Source organism: Stigmatopora nigra, chromosome 17, assembly GCF_051989575.1.
Source record: "Stigmatopora nigra isolate UIUO_SnigA chromosome 17, RoL_Snig_1.1, whole genome shotgun sequence".
Taxonomy (NCBI): Eukaryota; Metazoa; Chordata; class Actinopteri; order Syngnathiformes; family Syngnathidae; genus Stigmatopora; species Stigmatopora nigra.
Genome location: NC_135524.1, coordinates 7,067,443 through 7,088,041, shown reverse-complemented (window position 1 = coordinate 7,088,041; position 20,599 = coordinate 7,067,443). Strand labels below are relative to the sequence as shown.

Here is a 20,599-nt window from a genome sequence, read left to right as displayed (position 1 = left end):
TAATAACTAACAAGTTCAAATGGCCCCACATTCAATCATTTATCTTATCTTATCCTCACAAGTGCAACCAAAATTACTAGTAAGAGTTACAATTGTAACAATGGCAAAAATCCTAAATAAAAAAAAGGAGGTAAATACAGAATTAAGAAAATATAGACAATATGTCTCGCGTACATAAATAACACAACAACACAACACACCATAACACTCATTACATGACATGACATTACATGTCATAACATTACATTACATGGCATTACATGACATTACATTTCATTACATAGCATTACATTGCATTACATTACATTACGTTACATTACATACTATAAAGGTATAACAAGTGTCTGATGATGGTCATGATAGTTGGGTGATTGTCCTGCGCGTGCTCTCCTCCGCGCCCCCAGCATCCCTGTTCTGGGGGGCCGAGCCGGGCGGGAGGTGTTTGGACGGCGGGACAGAGAGGGAGCTCGAATCTCCTCTCCAGCTGCCCAGCTGCCACCCTACTGCTGCTGCTGCTGCTCCGGCTCCCGCTCCTCCCCCTCCAACACCACCACCACCACCACCGTTGCCTCCTCCTCCACCTTCTACACCACCACAGCCACTTTCTTTCTCATCACATCCCGAGGTAAATACGGCTGGATAGAAATCCAACACACACAGGAGCCGCATCACCTCTTGATCGTGCACACCGGGCGGCCCTCCCTCTGGAAGAGCCGCTCTCCAGCTCCACCAGACCCGGGACGGACGGACGGACGCGCCCGGACGACGAATTGGTGCTTTTGTAGCCCCCTTTGCCTTTCCTCCCTAGCGGTCGGGACTGGGTTACGCTCCTCTGGTGAGCGATCGAGCGAGCGGCACCGAGATTTTGTGAGGGAAGGGAGGAGGTGGAGATGCGCCGTTGAAGGCCAGCGCTGACTCCGAGCGAGACCCCCAGACGCCCACCTTAACCCGGCCGAGAAATCGCGCGGCTAAGGCAGCTAGCTGGTTCCGATCCGGTGCCGGGGATGCAACTTACGTCTCGACCTAGCCAGCTAGCCTAGCTACATCTCCGGTATGTTGCTAGCCGGCTAACCCCGACTTACTTTTGCAGGCTCCGCTCGTATTATACGTCTACTACGACGTTTAACTCAAGGAAACAAAAGTCGTTTAGGTACTGACAAGAGGCGAGAAGCTGATTTAACGCCGTTACACATGCATCGGAGTGTCCCCCGGAAAAATATCTTAGTCTGACTGCGTAACAAAAGGCAGGAATTGAGACATGGTCGACTGAAATGGCCATCCTTTCTTGTTTTGTTGTTAGCGCGGACGTGCTAAGCTAACTCAACACAGGGACACCGTTGGGTTCCGTGATTGTTTACAAGCACAATGCACGGGCGTTATTACGTTGCAATAAGCATGTCTATTACGGAGGGGCTAAATGCCGCTCACAGGAGGATGAAAACGTTTGTGGGAGAAGCACCTTTGGCACTGACATAGAAGTTCCCGAGCAGCCTGGCTTGGAAGGCCTCCACACTATTATATTCTAGTAATAAATATAAATAAAAATAAATAATATTCATAATGATCACCATCATACTCCAGGAATACCGGGAGCCATAATATACTGAATTTCTTAGTAACATATAAGTAATTATTTAATACCTATGTAAGTCTTGTATTCCAGAATATACACAATTGAATTAGTATTTCTGCAAAGAAATCTGAACTTTAAAGGTCATAATTGTCATGCATTTGTCTAGAAATTGTCCATATACTGTACATAATATTTGACAATATTAATTGTATCATCTATATTCATGTTTCCCCACAGCAGAGTTTTACATGAGAATATAATAATAAATAAAAATATTTATACATATTTTATGTAAAAATGAACAAATAACTAAGAATAAGTAGAACATCAATGATACAAGTGGGTACATTGCCATATGCAAATGAAATAAAAATAACATGACCTAGTCACAATGCTTTTCTCACAAATAAACCTCCATTTGTGTAATTGAACAAAAGCAGAGCCACAACAACATACATAATTACTATATTAGAAAAGTAAAGTTCCTAAAAATGTCACAAAAGGTACACATACAGGAACAAGGATGGGAATTGGTAATTTTAATTGACCTGACTGCCACATATGAGGGCATAATAGATTCAAATACATATTGAAAAGATTTCATACTAAGATTTTTTTTATCTTTAACACCCCTTGCCACAGAAGAGAAACAAGGAATGACGTACATAACCGTGTAATTGTCACCCTAAGATTCTTGTCAAAGTGTTTCCTACCGCATCTAAAAAATATATATGATTTTATTTCCTAACAGTATTTTGGAGATGTGAGGTACCGGAAGCCCCTTGGTGATATCGAACAGCATTTTGTCCTCATCTTCAGTATGAATGGTGATATGCCTCATGTTCCCATCACTACTCTCGCTGGAATCGCAAGCCTCACAGACCGTAAGTGCACCCCTGTCATTTAAATTTAATTGTAATGAAAGCTTTATTTGTAGACAAGTACTTGCGACAATAGGCTGAAAAATCTCCGGAGCAAGACTTTACACAATTGCCTGGCAAAGACACAAAGCATCATCTTGTCTGCTGGATAAAATATGGCCCGAGTTTAAAAATGTATTTGAGGAAACCATCCCAAAGCAGCCTGCAGACTTTGCAGTTTGAATAACAAACAAATGAAAAGAATAAATTGTTATTTTTTTCCAATTCAAAGCAGGCTTTAAAATGTAATTTGTTTCACCTTGTGTAGTTTTGAACCAACTTCCACTGCCGTCACCTCTCCCTGCCACCACCGCCAAGAGTCTGCTCTACAATGGACGGATCTCCGAAGAGGTCAGCAGCTTGTTGGTGTGTCGCGACGAAAATCTGGTGACTCAGTTGGCACATGGCCTCAACCAGGTGTCCACAGAACACATGTAAGTAGTGCTTTGCGACTTGGCCTGAATCCGATCCTTGAGATTTTCAATAATATTCAATAATTTGATATTCATCAAAGTGTAGTTGATACAGGTATAGTACTGAATCAGAGTAAATTAGTCGAGATTAAAAATCTAAATATTCGGTTTGCCTTAATGAGGTGTGTCCTGAAAATAGCCAATTGTCACTGGTGACTGTTATTTGCTTCACAGAGAGCTGAAAGACAACTTGGGGAACGATGAGCCCGAGGGTGACATGCCTGTGCTCTTGCAAACTCTGCTGTCCAGAAATCCCAAAATCTTCCGGGACAAAAGTATGACCTTGCTAAGATTCATCATGTATACACAAAACAGAAATAAGTCACATTTGGTATGCAAAGCGCTTATTGTACTTTTAAAATGTTGCTTTCATCCACTCTAAACACATTCAACAAGGGACAAAGCATTTAAGGGAAAAGGGGATGGGATGTTGCATTGTAGTAACACTGTACATTATCGTAAAGACTCACTTGCCACACATTTGTGTATCTTGCGTAATCTTGGATCTTTCATGTGAAGTTTTAAATGTTTGTCCTTTTGTTTTTTACCCTTCCAATTTCACTCAGGTGTAATCCAACAACCAGCGGTACAACAGTATAAAATTTCTCCAAGTCAAGTGCACAGGAGTCCAGCACCAAATTATCAGCAGTCCCCAGTCCCTCAGAGGACCTCTGGGTAAGATCGTGGTAAAGTGTATCCGCTGCAATTTCAAATAAATAAAACAACATTGTATCATTTTTCAGATGTTTCAGCTCAACGCAGTCCGGGTCGAGAGCTCGATTCATATCACAGCAGCAGCAGCATTCAAATAGTCCCATTCCGAGTCCCTACACTCCTCAGAGTCCTGCTGATTACATGCAATACAGTCCACCCAGCTACTCTCAACACCAGCAGACACAGCAAGGTGGGCTCCCTGCTCATTCTAAAAGTAGGCACATTGTATCATTACACATGATAATGCATGGGCCATTGTTTCCTTTCTGTTCCAGTTGGGGGTAATATTAGGACTCTCCACAACAAGGTGTCAGCACAGCTATCCAGTAATGCTTCCAATCATCACGCCAAATCAGGCTCAGATGACGACTATGTCAATGTTGCGCACAGACTTGGAAACGAGGTACAAAAAAAAACATTAAGGCACACTGGAAAATGATAACAGAAATTAAAGCATATAATTTTAGAGACAAAAAACATCTTTCTTGTAATTAAAAATGTTATTAGTGCTGTGTGGTTTTTTCACCAACTCAGTCAAAATGTATTGTATCATTGTATATCGATATCATGATATAAAACGCCCATATTGTGAGAGGAGATTTTTTCGTATAAAGCATAAAATGTGTGTTAAAAATATCCCTACTCTAATCTTGTGGGGAAATTTCAACTTTACCCTCTATTAATCCTTGAAAGCCATTAATGCTGAGACCAAAAGAAAATCACAATTAACATTGTGTTTTTTCACAGGAAAATGAGCACTCCATGATGGCTGCCTTGTTTCCTGTCAAGTCGCCACAATCTGTCTGCTCCCCAGATGAGAGTGAAGAACCATCTAAATGTACGTTGCTGTTGAAATGAATAAGACAAGTAGACAAGATACAGTGAAAACTTTGGTTCATGGCCCATTTCATATAGATATTATGGTTTACAATTTTTTGCAAATTAATAAATGTCGCCATTTGAGCCTTTGATAACTACATGGGCTATTTTTGTAAGTGTCAAATTAATGTAACTCTTAGTTTTGATTCAAGTGCCAAATACAAAAACTAATTGGGTGTGTTTTATATTATGCAATTACCTGAGTTCCACTGTATCCTTGTCCCAAAACTATGTAAAGAAGTATCACTTCTTTGCATTGTTTGAACCTCACCACTGTGTTGTTGGCCTTCGTAGGGTCCAGACCTCTACTCATCATGCAGTCAGCTCCTTCCGATATCCCGGCCAGTGCAACTCCCAACATGCTGCTATCTTCTGCTGAGCGCAAAAAGAAGCAGAAACAAAGGAGCAAGACGAACAGTGACCACATAGAGAAAAACGCCTTGTATGACATTGTGAGCTCTCCGGTCAAAGACTCAGCCAGGTTGACATTAAAGCTATCCAGAGTGAAGCCCGCAGAAAAAGAACAGCACGGAGAGCCTTCTCCCAGGACAGATGTGGAACAGCAAGCGTACCTGACGAACAGTAAAAACACATTGCCGAGTGTTGAGCATGACATGCCGTTGAAGTTTTCCGAAGAGGAGCCTCCAAACTGTCAACAGACGGTGTTACAGCCAAATGAGAATGCTGCAATTTCCACCGCGATACTGCTGGACGATGCAGAAGCCGACAGTGATGCCCTAGCAGAGATCGAAAGAACCGAACAAGAATCTGTCAGTGAGAGGGAGCGATGGTCCAAAGAAGTTCAAGATAAAGGTACCTTCTAGTTAATATGCCTGAGATTAGTGTTTTCCACAAGACACATTTTTCACGCACATTTTTTATCTAATTTATTGCGGTCTTTATTTCATATGCTAAGGGACTTTTCATTTTACAGACAAACCGCTGAAAAAACGCAAGCAAGACTCATATCCTCAGGAACCAGGAGTCGACCCTAGTGAAGGTTTGCAAACGGGAAATGCCAGCAGCCAGTTGACACCCAAAAAGTCAAATACGGCAACTAACGGTTCCAGTCGTCCTGCACTAATGGTCAGCATTGATTTGCAGCGGGCTGGCCGAGGATCACGGCAGCCCGTCGTGGTTTTGGAACCCAAACAGCAAAGTGATGAGCATAGTCAGCGCTTGGATCCCGAGACAGAAGTGGAGAAAAACAACGCCTGCCAACGTCCCATTACCGATAAGCCACCAGAGGACTTGGGGAAGTCCACCTCAGATATCCGTTGGAAGGAGAAGAATGAAAATCAGCGGAAGTCCAAACACAAAATGGACAGTGGCAAATCGGAGGGAAAGGTCGGAGACTCGCCAAAACTGAAACAGAGGATTCCCGATTCTCGGAACAGGGAGGAAAAGACCGACAATGGTCATTGTCAAGCGGAGGCCCCAAAATCAGCCAGCAAGGCAGAACGTAGCCAGGGTTTTCATAATGAGGACAAAGCCAGGGAGAAGAAGAAGATGAAAGATCAAGACATGGAAAAAGACATAGACCAAGTATTAGTTGAGGAAAAAGACAGAGACAGGGAAAAAATAAGAGATAAAAACAAAATTAGACAAAAGGATACAGGCAGAAATAGGGATAAAGAAAGAGATAAGGGAAAGGAGGGTGAGGAGGATGGAGTAAAAGATCGGGTAAAGGAGAAAGACAAAGACCGTGAGGAGAGAGTCCCAGTTAGAGATCGGGATAAAGATCGAGCTAGGGAAAAGAATCACGGAAAAGATCGACTTAAACAAAAGGATAGAATTCGAGACAAAGACAGAGTCAGGGAAAAGGGTCAAGACCCAGAGAGAGATCACTTTAAGGAGAAAGAGCGGGACAGGGAGCAAGGCCGGGAAAAAGATCGATTTAAGGAGAAAGCACAAGATAAGGAACTAGATAGCGAGAAAGATCGATTGAAGGATAAGGAGCCCGATAAGGAGAGAGATCGATTAAAGGATAAGGATCCCAATAAGGAGAGAGATCGATTAAAGGAAAAGGAGCAACATAAAGAAGTGGATAGGGAGAAAGAGCGATTAAAAGAAAAACAACGGAATAAGGAACTGGATAAGGAGAAAGATCGATTTAGGGAGCCAGAAATGAATAAAGACAGATTAAAGGAGAAAGATCGGGATAAAAAAGACAAAATTAGAGAGAAGGAGCGCAATAGGGAACGAGAGACGGATGAAAGCAAAGAAAGAGTCAGAGAAGACGCCATTCGAAAACACAAGGCGTCGAGAGATAACCACAACAAACGGGACTTGTCTCCGAATAGGATACCCAATAAGGACAAGGATAGTAGAATCAGGCAAGATGGTAGCAGACACTCCAGTGACCTTAGTGGGCACGAAAGGACAGAAAAATCACATTTTCCAACACTCCAAAATAAAAAAGAGAAGAAAGGGGGTGATGAAGGCAAACAACTTTTATCTGAGAAAAAAAAATGTGAATTTCCCTCTTACTTGCTAGGAGGGAACTCTGGAATGCTGAAAAACTTTGTGATTCCTAAAGTGAAACGGGAAGTAGTCGATAAAGCTTTCCCCCTGGCGGGCAGCTTGGTCGACGTCTGGAAAGAGCCTCGTGTTCTGCTGGAGAGGAGGTCGCTGATCGAAAACCTCAACAAAGGCGTCAAACCTGTTGTAATGCTGCAGAAACTGAACATTGCTGACATACGGAGCATCAGGAAAGAACTGAAGGAAATGTACAGGTGTCGGAAATCAGATTCTACTCACAGATCAAGCGGTATGACTTTCCAAATTTCTCTTGGATGGATTTATTTCCAATTGACTTTTAATGTTATCAATGTCCAAATGTTCAAGGTTAACAGAAGACTCAATTGTCCAAAGGTATGAATGGGCTATTTAATGAGCATTTCCCTATACGGCTCCCTATGATTTACCTGAGTGTTTGTGTATGAGGGCCCTTAGAATGACCTGGGTAGTAACCAGTACTCACTGTATGAACAATTTATTTTCTCAAAAATCAGGTTGGCTGAATTCAAGACTCAAATTTACGCATGCAGTAAATGTTAATGGTTTACTGGCAGCACACCCTTGTGCCTGCCTTTGCTCGCTCACAGCGCGGTCATCTTACCTAGGGATGACAAACTAGACTGCTATAGGCACACTTCCTTGTTGTACTGCTCACATGACTTCCTTTTTGAATTTGTATACCTGCAGGCAACACCTTATGGGAATGTGCAATCCATCAGACGATCCTTTCATACAGAATCTCAGAAATACCACGTGCCATGATTTTTCTTAAGATATTCCAATTAAAAAATCCCACTTTGTCCCGACAGAGGCATCATTTAATGACAAGGCCAACAAGAGACGGCACAGCATGATCAGTAAAACTTCCAAGTGCATTGTAGACTCTGATGAAGAGGAGGAAGAAAGTGATCATTGCAACGACAGTGACAACTCGGACATTGAGGGTATTTCTTTCCGTTTTAAACACAATTGTATCTTTATTTTTTGATACAGTAAGAGATACATTTTGTAACACTGTTGTGTTTTGTGTAATTTTAGCGACAAAGAAAAAACGGAGGAAAGATCCGAACAAATCGTGGAAGGGGGATTCAAAAAAAGGTCGTTCACGTCAACAGGACTGGAGCTCAGGCGAAAGTGACAGTAGTCTAATGCCAAATTCAGGTGATGGTGAGTAACTTGGGAATTGCAAAATTTTCTGTCTACTTCTTTAGTTTTATATGCTGATATGAATGTTGTTGTTGATTTCTTGTTATATTCCAGTGGCCAAAAAACTGAAGAAAAAACATAAAGACAGAAAGGCTTATGAAAAAATGCGAACTGAAGGTATGTAGATATTATGAACTTTTATATTTGAGTCTTAACCACTTATTCTGAATATGTAGCCCATATGGCTTTGAAACAACTTTGGACAAAAGCATAATTCCTATTTTTTTTGCAATTACTCCATTATACATAGATTTGATGGACTCGTCCACATTCAAGAGATTCTCTGCCACTGTGGACAACATTCTGGAAAGTCTGGAGGACATGGACCTCACTGCTGCAGGTGAACACGTTTTTTGAGAATAATTGACTCACTTTATGCCTTACTCAGAATTTGAAATGTTTTCACTATGTGAGATTATGAGATATGAGTTCATGTCATGGTATTTCTTGGAAAGGACAAGGGGTCACAGTATAGGACCAGAGTCTGTAAAGGGCATAAAAGTGATTAGGGTTGCATATTGCAATAACCTAAACAATATACAGTGGTGCCTTGAAATAAGAATTTAATTCATCCTGTACCCATGTGTCCTCATATAGATGAAGACGATGATGATGAAATACCACAGGAGCTGCTCCTCGGAAAGCAACAGCTGAGCGAGATAGGAAGTGATTCGGCAAAGCTGAAAGATATGGGCATCTTTCATAAGGTAGGTGGAGTATGTCCTAGTACATTTGAAATGATCATTGGTGATATTAGCAATTCATTTCTACTTGCTTCTTGTCCATAGGTTTCATCAGAGAAATTAGTGAAATTCATGAACATCCTGGAAAAGAATATTCAGGACAGTGTCAAACTGTCCACATTAATAAACCATGTAAGTTATCAAGCTTATTTCTAATTAGTCTGACATTTTGTATTTTTGGATTCAAAACAAGTTACTGGAGACGCCAATATGGTTATATTGCCCACTTGCATACTATAATATAGTACAGTTCATTATCATACATTATTTTTAAATGGACACATCTATAATAATGCTTTATTGTATAGCTCTTTTTAATTAGTCATATAATTTTAAAGGGTAACGACTCCATGGATGAAGAACGTCTGTGGCGTGACCTCATCTTAGAGCGGGTGACAAAGTCTGCCGACGCCTGTCTGACGGCGCTCAACATTATGACTTCGCCACGCGTGTCCAAGGCGGTTTTCATTGAAGATGTCATTGAGCGGGTATTGCAGTACACCAAGTTTCATTTGCAAAACTCCTTGTACCCTCAGTACGATCCAGCGTACAGGGTCGATTCCCACGGAGGTCAGTATACCCATCATCTGTGTCATCATCAGGATTTTTTCAAAGGCATTAAAATGTGTTTATGATATACATATATTTCTTATCTAAGGTGGTGGACATAATTCCAAAGGCAAGAAAGCAAAATTATCAGGCCATAAACAGAAGACAGTACTCGTTCTTTACGGCAAAGTGTGTGACATCATCAGCAGCCTGTCAGAGCTAGTAGAGATCCAGCTGCTCACCGATACAACAATTCTGCAGGTGATACTTTTCAATTGTGTTTATAATTTTTTATGATGGATGATGAACAAGTATCGGATTGTCAATGTCAACCGATTTATGTTTTGATGCCCACCATGTAGGTGTCAAACTTAGGTATCACTCCATTCTTTGTGGAAAATGTCAATGAGCTGCAGTTGTGTGCCATTGCATTAGTGACCGCGGTAAGTGTGATGCCATACATACAACTGTGTTTTGTGACAGACTTAATGGATTATTTTTTACATTCAAATCCATTTACTAGATGCCTCTCAATGTGTTTTAATCAATATTAGTACTTGATTTATACAAATTGTTGCTTACCAGAGATTTAAAATGTAATGTTTCTTTTCTACAGGTATTCTCTCGATACAGGAAGCACAGGCAGCTTATTCTTGAAGAAATCTTCAACTCATTGGCCAGGCTGCCATCCAGTAAACGCAACCTGAGAAACTTTAGGTATAAAATAATGATAACTCTGTTGAATAGAGGATGAGCGTAAAGGCTTTTTCACACTAGCTGTAGTAGCATTCATTGTGTAGTGGGAGGGGGCTTTAGTGGCCAGTTTGGACAGAGTAGCAAAAAGTAAATATACTGCAGAGGGCCGGCTACTGAAATGAAAACTGGTTCTCTTAAATCCACTTTGTTTGCGGATTTTTGACACAGACAAAAAATTCTAATTTCTTGCTGGAATTTGTAAAGCCATTTTGCTGGCTGTTATAATCCTCCTTAAAATGATAAAACTTGTGGCTAGTGGCTCATGTGAAAAGACTTTATGACCCAATTTAAATGACTCTTTTATTGCCCCTTAGATTACATGGTAGAAGTTCAGATGGAAGCGGCAAGCAAATTCAGATGGTCACTGCCTTGGTTCTTCAGCTCATCCAGTGTGTGGTACAGCTCCCCTCCACAAAAGATGGGGAAGATGAACACAATAAGAAGGTAAGCTGCAAGAAATAGTTGTAGTTTTCTACTAAGATCTGTCTATATCTTTTGTGTATTATATATTTAATAGTTGAATTCTTGCAGGTGGACAAAGACGTCCTCATCACCAATTCCTATGAGACTGCTATGAGGACAGCTCAGAACTTCTTGTCAGTGTTTCTAAAGAAGTAAGTCAATTACTGCCTTACAGTGTTTAAAGACAAAAAATAATGTTTAATTAAATTCTTGGTGCAAATTCTTGGTCCACGTTTTAACATTGAATCATTGTCTTGAACATTTTTTGTGGGTGTGTCAGGTGTGGTAGTAAGCAGGGAGAGGATGACTTCAGACCTTTATTTGAGAACTTTGTCCATGACCTCTTGTCAACCGTCAACAAACCCGAGTGGCCTGCCTCTGAACTGCTGCTCAGTTTGCTGGGTCGCCTTTTGGTAAGTGACTTCATTCTCACCATTGAATCACTCATTATCCATTTAATAAGCGATAAGGTGATTTCACAGGGTATAGAAAGAGTAAAGGAGTTTGAGTCGCCCATTCTTTTTTTAAAAGATTTTTTCACTGTATTGGCCAGTTCCTCTTTAGTTAGTTTATTTTTCCTTTTATGTAGTACTTTTGTTTTTATTTTTCTTGTAAATATGGGACTTGTAATATGGAAGACTAATTCTTACTTGATAAATTGAGGGGTAGGTTTCAACAAGCTTTATCTTACTTCTTTTGCTGCTTACTGAGTAAATTCTATTATTATTATTAATGCCTTGACTATTCTTGTTGTTGCCCAAAATAAAGCATTCCCCAAAAAAAAATCTTTAAACAGCCTCTGATGTTACCTTGTTGTTTTGTCTGTGTTCGTATCCTTCAGGTGCACCAGTTTAGTAACAAGCAGACGGAGATGGCGCTCCGAGTGGCCTCGCTGGACTACCTTGGGACAGTTGCCTCTCGCCTGCGCAAGGACGCTGTCGATAGCAATCTGGACCAAAAGGCCATCGACCGCATTCTCAAAGAGGTACAAAGATATATTTTGTCTTTTGCTGTGTCTGTATTCTCACCTTCTTGCTACTGTGACAATGAAATTTCCCAAATAAGGGATGAATACAATTATCTAATCTAATTTTTTCAGTATCCCGGCAATGATGAGACACAGCAACTTCAGAAGGCCTTGCTGAGCTACATAGAGGAGAGCAGTGAAATCAATTCTTCTCTCGTGGTGAGCACGTGTAATAAGTCCTATACATTGGAATTAATTAGTCCCCCGGTGCTCAACTCAAAACTGGACGCTCATTGCTTGCCTTGGTGCCTGACACAGTTTGCCAGGAATTTCTACATCGCCCAGTGGTACAGGGATGTCACGAGCGAGGCAGACAAGGCCTTGAAGTTGCACAACGATGACGAAGACGACAAACTTTCATACGCCGCCAGAGACCTCGACTCCGCCGAGGAAATTGTGCAGAGAGCTGAATTGCGCAAAAAGTTTCTCCGGAAAGTAATTAGGAATTCTCACACCAGGTAAAAAATTCTCTATTTTCTGCCATCAAGTTATCCTTTCGTTTTTCCTTTATTAAACACTCATCTTTATTATAGGATCAGCTCTGAGACAGTAGACTACAAAGACTCTTGCCTGATTGTCCAATACCTGGCCTCTATGAGGCCGTTTTCACAGAACTTTGACATTTATTTATCACAGGTAAAGTAGTGTCACATAAAACCAGATATAGTATTACTGATGTTCAATGGTTAAAAACTGAATTTGTGACTCCACTGCTCTTAAAATAAGGATTTTTCTGCTCTCCACATGAGAGTTTGGTTTTATGTAGCGGGTTGCTAACACATTCTGTTATGTGTAGATCCTCCGAGTGCTCGGTGAGAGCGCCATCGCAGTCAGAACGAAAGCCATGAAGTGTCTCTCAGAGGTTGTGGCTGTGGATCCAAGTATTCTCGCAAGGGTGAGTCTATCCCCGAATGATTGTTTTGTATTTTACTGACACTGTAGAATCATTTTAGTCCAGTGGTCACTTTCTCTTCAAGCGTAAATTTACATTTTTCTCCCCACAGCCTGATATGCAGCGTGGTGTTCACGGTCGTCTCATGGATAACTCCACTAGCGTACGAGAGGCTGCCGTGGAGCTCGTCGGACGCTTTGTGCTCAGTCGACCTGAGCTCATCGAGCAGTACTATGATATGCTCATCGAGAGGATATTGGTAATTTTATGATGAAAGTCAAATGTATTTTCATTACAGTCAAAAGTACAGTAAAAAATTACTTTTTCTTTGTATCCTAACAGGACACAGGTATCAGCGTGCGAAAAAGAGTCATCAAGATCCTTAGGGATATTTGTCTGGGGCTGCCGGACTTCCACAAAATCACGGAGATGTGTGTCAAGATGATCCGAAGGGTCAACGATGAGGAGGGGATTAAGGTTTGTTTAAATCAAGATTTGACTTTGGAGCTTTGTTTTATTCAATGTTATTTATCTGAGCTTATATGGCTCCATCAGAAACTGGTGAATGAGACCTTCCAGAAAATCTGGTTCACCCCCACTTCCAGCCATGACAAAGATGCAATGATCAGAAAAATTCTCAACGTCACTGATGTGGTAGGTAGTTACTTGATTTGGCTAAGTGCTTTTGGTTTCGCGTTTTTGATCATTTTGTAACACTTTGTATTTCAACTCAGGTGCTTGCGTGTAAAGATTCGGGCTATGATTGGTTTGAGCAACTCCTGCAGAATGTAAGCTTTTCCAGTTAGATTTGATCATGTCTTTCTGTGATTTAGGATATACTGCCTTATTTTTAATGGATGTTCTCCAATCTTAGCTCCTTAAATCAGAAGAAGCTGCTTCATACAAACCTGCTAAAAAGGCCTGCAGTCAACTGGTGGACAATCTTGTGGAGCACATAATGAAATATGAGGAGTCAGTTCCAGGTAAATGAGAAGTTTGTGTTTGCTTCAAATAATAGTAATTTCAACCATAAAGACGTATTAGTTTAACCACATTTTAATGGTATATGTATACATTCATTTTGTTTGAATGTATACTTATCCTCACAAAAGTTGGAGACCATGAATTGGTTCCTAGCCAATTGCAGGCCACTCACACTCATACTTTGGGGCAATTTAGAATGTTCAACTAGCCTACCATGCATATTTTTGGGTGTAGGAGGAAAGCAGAGTACCCGGAGAAAACCCACACAGGCCCAGGGACAACATCTTCCAAAATTACATTATATAGAATAATCAAAAACTGTAAATTGTGTAGAATTGTGGCCTGTGATGGGTTGGAAACCAGTTCAAGATGTATCTGTCAACTAGGATAGACATCCCGTGAATCTGACTAGGATAAGCAGTGTTGAAAAAAATAAATGGATAGATGTGTGTATCTTTTAAAAATCATTGTTTGTATTTTATGTTTGTGCTTCAGAGTGTGAGGACAAATGTGTGAGCTCTGACCGCCTGGTGGCGTGTGTCACTACGCTCTATTTGTTCTCCAAAATTCGACCGCAGCTGATGGTAAAACACGCCATGACCATGCACCCTCATTTGAATGCCAAGTGCAACGTAAGGACAAACTGTTGACAGTATCACATCGCTGTCAGAACTGAACTTTTTTTTTAAAAAGTGTGTGCTGTTGCAGAATCAAAATGACGTCATGGTGATTTGCAATGTTGCCAAGATCCTGGAGCTGATTGTGCCTCTAATGGACAATCCCAGTGAGAATTTCCTCACTGTCATTGAAGAAGATCTCATGAAGCTAATACTCAAATATGGAATGATGGTATGACTCATTTCCAAACTCCTTGGTCTGTTTGAAAGTGGTAGTAATGCCAATTGTGTGTTGTGTTCACAGGTTGTGCAGCATTGCATAAGCTGTCTCGGTGCTGTGGTAAACAAGGTCACACACAACTACAAGTTTGTTTGGGCTTGTTTCAACCGTTTCTATAGTAAGTCTTATAACACGTTTGAAGTCCTGGCTTCGTTTTTATTACAGCATCAGTATTAAGCAATTGCATGTGTTAGATCAATATATATATATTTATATATATTTTAATATTTATAGGAGCGCTAGCCAAACTGAAGACCGAGCATCAAGAGGACCCCAACAGTGACACCTTGGTGACCAACAAGCCTACCCTACTGCGCTCGCTCTTCACGGTTGGTGCTTTGTGTCGGCACTTTGATTTTGACCAAGAGGAGTTCAAAGGTGCCAGCAAGGTAGGAACTCTGCTTTACTTCTATCCATTTTATTTCTAACACTCAATATCTTTTTGTAAAAGCATGACATATATGTAATACAATGTTTTTTTTTTGTCAATGGATGTACAAATCTAGATTTACCAGATAGAGTAGTAATACTGATCAAAAACTTTTATATTGTGTCTTTTAGCTCATCATTAAAGAGAAAATCTTGGAGCTTCTTTTGTACTTTACAACGCACAAAGATGAGGAAGTTCGGGTCAAGGCCTTGATTGGTTTAGGTATTTAAGGTTTTTTTTTAACACACTAAAGTCCATCACTGTATGTTGTCTATCGCCCTCCCTTATTTATCTTGATTTCTGTCACTTCAAGGGTTCCAATTCATCATGCACCCGGAGCTGATGTTCGTGCAGGACGTAAAGGTTCTTTACAACAACACCCTGTCCGATGAAAACATTCTAGTCAGTCTGAAGATTCAGGTGCTTAAAAACATGCAGACATATCTACAGGAGGAGGATTCACGAATGCAAGAGGCCGACCGTGAATGTGAGTTAAATTCAAGCTTAATGATTGAGGCTCTTTTCTCCATCATCTTAACATGTGGATTTTTTTCACTCAGGGAAGGACAAGGCTAAACAAGAAGATCTAAAGGAGATGGGCGATATCTCATCAGGCATGAGTAGCTCCATCATTCAGATCTACTTGAAGCATGTGTTGGACTCCTTCTTGCACGCGCAGTCCACTGTTCGCCACTTTGCTCTGAGTGTCATCACCTTAACACTCAGTCAGGGCCTCATTCATCCTGTGCAGGTACTCACTTCTGTTACTATCTTTCTTTCAACCATATCACACCACAAACCATGAAGTGTTAAATATAATGGGGTTGTCTTAAGAGCCTACCCAAAATGGTGACTGGCCCTTTAAATAGTTAACTTTGTCCAAAAGCAAAAGTGTAAAGAACCCATTACATTGAAATTGTTGTACAAAAGGAAAATTAATTCATTTGGGACTTGGGCCATTTGACATTATACTGAAAAGGTTTTTTTTTTTTTTTTTTTAATAGTGTGTCCCCTACTTGATTGCCATTGGAACTGACCCGGAGCCAACCATGAAGAACAAGGCTGATCAACAACTTGTTGAGATTGATAAGAAATACTCAGGTTTCATTCATGTAAGTGAGGTCAATCATTATTCAAGTAATTATAGGGGGCCCTCTGTTTTTTTGGAGGGGGGGTTACATGGACTGGTGGGCTTGGGGGCATAAGAATATGTGTTATGAACAACACCTTTAGTCAGCAATACAAGCATTGATAATGCAAATACAAGACTAGACAAATGTGATGACACCAACTGTGACCCTGGAAACATGTATTAGAAACATGTACTATAGATGGATAAATACATATATATTTTAGCTAACCATTGGATGTATGGCTTCAATTGTTAAATATCACTGCATTGTGTGGAATTTTTATTTACATTTTAGGAGTTACTGATTTTTTGACAATGTTGGTCATGGAATTGGCATTCATTTCTGTTCTTAGTCTTCTTAAAAAGCTTTAAATTTCACTTGTACAAATGTGCAAACCCTGAAAAACTGTCAGTTTCTAAGTTCAGATTCATGAATCGACAGATGAAAGCCGTGGCAGGGCTGAAGTTGTCTTATCAGATCCAGCGTGCCATTGCTGGGTCCACACAGGCCATCCTCCGAGGCTTCCGCCACCAAGAAAGCGACGTGGCCCTTTGCGCTCACCTGTACACATTGGTTCGGGGCAACCGACAACATCGGCGAGCCTTCCTCATTTCACTGCTCAACATGTTTGACGACAGCTCTGTAAGTATAGTAGTTATAAGTCATAAAAAGAACTATAATGCGTTACCGCAATTTTTTATGTCCAAAAAAGGCCAATGTATCTCAAGGATATTTTTCCAAACAAGTCTTGCATTTTGGATTTTTTTCCCTCTTTTGAAATTTATTGTTTATCCTGAAACCAGTCATTTCTTTGAATTATATGAAACATCAACCTGAAAATGAACAGTGCAGCTTCTTAACTAAAATAACTAAAGTTATACAGATACATTGTGTATTATTATTATTTTTCTATAGGGTAAAAATAAGTGTCTGATCCAAAAACTGTCTTAATTGATTAAACATACTTAAATAGATATTTTCTTTGCCCTTCAGAAAATTGAGGTGAACTTGCTGCTATTTGTTGCGGACAACTTGGCCTGCTTCCCATACCAGACGCAGGAAGAGCCTCTTTTCATCATGCACCACGTGGACATCACTCTATCCGTCTCCGGGAGTAACCTGCTGCAATCTTTTAAAGAGGTGAGAGCACCTCAAATTTGTTGGCCGAAATGTGACTACAAATGGGCTTTCAGTTATATTTATTATATTGTCAGTACTGTGTTATTGGAAGTCTACATGTGTACATCTTGGCCTTTCATCTTCAAATGTTTATTTTAATGTATTTATCTTTAAAATTTCTATTTTGCGTTTTTCTTTAGTCTTTAAGAAAAGGCCCAATACCACGGCCGAAAAAGTTAAAGAAGAAGAGGAAAAAGAAGAAGAAGAAGAAGACAAAGCCTCGGAAGATGCGAGACAGCTCTGACGACAGCGAGGAAAGCAGTAGCCAATCCAGTGGCAGCAGTAGCAGTAGTAGCAGTAGCAGCAGCGAGGAGGACGAGGTGGTGGAAAACGCCAATGCGCATTCTGAGTCCGACATGGATGACGAGGCCACGGTGATGGTCCGGCTCCCCGAGGACCCCAAGCCTCTTCTGGACTTTTCCGTGGCTTCGCAGGGAATCTTGCTGCTGCTTATGCTCAAACAACATCTCAAAAATCTATTTGGCTTCTCAGACAGGTAGGCAAAAACCCTCGGTCGTGCACAAGATTGAATGTAAATCAACCGCAAGCAAACACAAAATTTAGGATTCACATTAAACCTCAAAGTTTGTGGTTTAATGCAAAGATTCAAGTATTGTTATAAACAAACCACATGAGGGGAAACCTGAAATGATGTGGCTCTTTAAAAATATATAAAATGCATGTTTTAAATGAAAACAAAGGCATGATTTCAATGTAACCGCAAAGCAAAATCCTTATTTAAAGTATTTTTTTTAGGATTTGACTTGAGATTTTAATCAACAAAAAAAGATTTATTTAAATCTACAAAAAACTTCTAAATTAAAGAGTCCCAATTGTAATTAAACAAAAAATACTTCAGATAAAACTACCAAAATCGTGCTAAAAAGTTGCATGTTTTTTTTATGTCAATTAAGCAATTAAATGTACATACTTTTTTTGAATTCTCGCAAAAATTGATGACCAAAATTGTTTATCACAATTTTTAGCATTTTTTTTTCAATTAAAAAAAATGATGGTGGTGCCACGTTGAAAAATATTTGTTTACCCAACAGCAAAATCCAAAAGTACTCGCCGACGGAATCGGCCAAAGTGTACGACAAGACTGTGAACAGAAAATCCAAGGTGCGCTTCAACCCTCGCCAGACTCTAGACTTCCTAAAAATCGGTCCATCCAGCACAGGCATCAGCCACGAGACCAAGAAGGACATCATCAAACAGTATTTGCATGTGAGAATTCCTTTTCAATCATTTATTCCCTTTATTGATTCCACACCTTCAAACCATCTAATGATTCATTTAAAATGCCTTCGACTGACTTTGCCTTATAGTTCAAAGTGCTAATGGAGCACCTGGACCGCGAAGAAGAGGAAGAGGAGGGCGAGGACAGCGCACAGGCTCGAAACAAAGCAATAACCTCACTTCTACGAAGCTCCAAACCTCGAAACCATAACCACAACAATCACTCAGCGCCAGTCGAGTCTGAAGATGAGGAGAGTGACGATGATGACCCTACGCTGGTAATTAAATGTTTTCTATGCATTTACACATAGGTACATAAAGATGCATCAATGTCTGGTGGCCTAAACATGACTAAAATAGTGTTTTGGGGTTTGTTGTGGAACAGTTTTTTTTCAAATGTCTGGTAATTGATTTCAAGCAATTACAATTGACAGTTTAAGTAGAAAAATGAGTACAGTTCAGTAATACCTTGTTTATGGCAGTAGATCAGTTCCAAGACCTGCCACAATAGGTGATGAACGAGATGTAGGGATAGTGCTTTTATTGGTCTACCTAGTATAAGGACAGCACCAAAATGTGGACTAAAGTAACTGCTGAACTACAAAACCTGTACCTACACTTTTGCTTTTGAAAAGTAAATCCAGTTGGCACCTTTAAATTTACATGAACACACAATGAGGAGTAATGCTCTTGATTTAATATAGTTTTACACATCATTAGAAATATAATTTTAATTGTCCTTTGCCCAAACACATTTAATGAGAGACAAAGGTGAACAATGGAATTTGGCGAAACACTTTTTTTAAACCAAAAGAAAAGGACGACACAAAATGTGTTCACTTCAACATTCATTTTTAATAAAAGAAATTGTAAGTATTGGCGGTTTGGTGGTTGAGTGGTCAGTGTGTCTGCCTCACAGTTCTGGGGCCCATAGTTCAATTCCAGGTTGGTCCTCCTATGTGGAGTTGTTCTGCCTGGGCCTGTGTGGGTTTTCTCCAGGTAATATGGTTTACTCCTTCATTCCAATGACATGCAGGGTAGGCTGATTGAACATTTAAAAGTGCCCATAATTATGATTGTGAGCGTTGACCATCTGGTCGTGCCCTGCAATTGGCTGGCCACCAATCCAGAATACGAATGAATGAAAAGAATTGTGAGTTATTTCACTTTACAACCTTAGTTTTTATGGTTGTCAGCCAACAATTTTCAATATTTTTTCCATTCCCTGCTACAATATTTGAGCCTGTTACACAAAAATTACAAGTACTAACACGAATAACGGGATCACATCTTTTGGCCTCTCCTGCAGAAATCACGACGAGGCGATGACGATTCAGAGGATCCCGGTCACATGAACGAGAGCGTGGACGTAACGGACGTGGTGGCCATCTGCTGTCCCAAATATAAAGACAGGCCACAAATCGCCAGGGTGGTACACAAGACCAAAAGCGGCTACAGCGTACACTGGATGTCTGGTTCCTACTCCGGGCCCTGGGCTGTGGCCAAGAAACGGGACGGTCGCAAAAAGGTGCCTTGGTTGGACAATATCAAGGAATCAGACATTATTTATAAGAAAATCTCCTTAACAAGCGGACACAAGCTGACAAACAAAGTGGCACAGACGTTACGGGCACTTTATGCCGCCAAGGACGGGACTAAGCATTAGTTGCCCCTCGGGCAGGGCGGCCTACGCAGATCCAATATGTAACAGAGGGACGTTCAAAGCTCTTTCTATATAAGGACCTAATAGACCGAGTTGGAAGTTTATCACACCGGAAAAAAATGTTTGGGTAAACATTGGGTGGGAGCTCCTTCGCTGTTGTGCAGCAATCCGGTTCATTTTTACTCCCACCGACTGTATTATAGTTGAAGTACAAAAATGTTTATATCTGAAAATAATTCTGTTAAAAAAAAGGAAAAAAAGAAAAGAAAAATGACAGTTGTTGGAAATTAGTGTATTGACGTTCTTAATAAAGTGTTTTTTGGACTTTAAAATACAATGGGATGAATTATTTCACTATGC

The 20,599-nt window shown here is 40.4% G+C and overlaps 1 protein-coding gene across 1 annotated transcript; it reads left to right on the top strand.

Moving 5' to 3' along the window:
• The first annotated feature begins 441 nt into the window (after positions 1-441).
• On the top strand, positions 442-20,576 carry LOC144210349 (nipped-B-like protein B). Its single transcript, XM_077736974.1, has 47 exons — positions 442-1,051; positions 2,325-2,457; positions 2,762-2,927; positions 3,141-3,241; positions 3,533-3,641; positions 3,710-3,870; positions 3,956-4,083; positions 4,428-4,518; positions 4,854-5,372; positions 5,494-7,329; positions 7,889-8,023; positions 8,118-8,246; positions 8,340-8,402; positions 8,536-8,625; positions 8,883-8,992; positions 9,074-9,160; positions 9,367-9,598; positions 9,687-9,838; positions 9,940-10,020; positions 10,194-10,294; positions 10,648-10,777; positions 10,865-10,947; positions 11,076-11,208; positions 11,637-11,780; positions 11,895-11,981; positions 12,081-12,280; positions 12,356-12,458; positions 12,619-12,717; positions 12,827-12,973; positions 13,057-13,191; positions 13,270-13,368; positions 13,449-13,502; positions 13,589-13,697; positions 14,194-14,330; positions 14,407-14,547; positions 14,620-14,713; positions 14,830-14,984; positions 15,157-15,247; positions 15,339-15,512; positions 15,586-15,776; positions 16,030-16,137; positions 16,600-16,800; positions 17,152-17,298; positions 17,478-17,833; positions 18,390-18,564; positions 18,666-18,854; positions 19,886-20,576. The coding sequence occupies exons 2-47, from the start codon at positions 2,394-2,396 to the stop codon at positions 20,240-20,242; spliced, it is 8,394 nt and encodes a 2,797-aa protein (XP_077593100.1). The 5' UTR covers positions 442-1,051; positions 2,325-2,393; the 3' UTR covers positions 20,243-20,576.
• Positions 20,577-20,599: the final 23 nt, after the last annotated feature.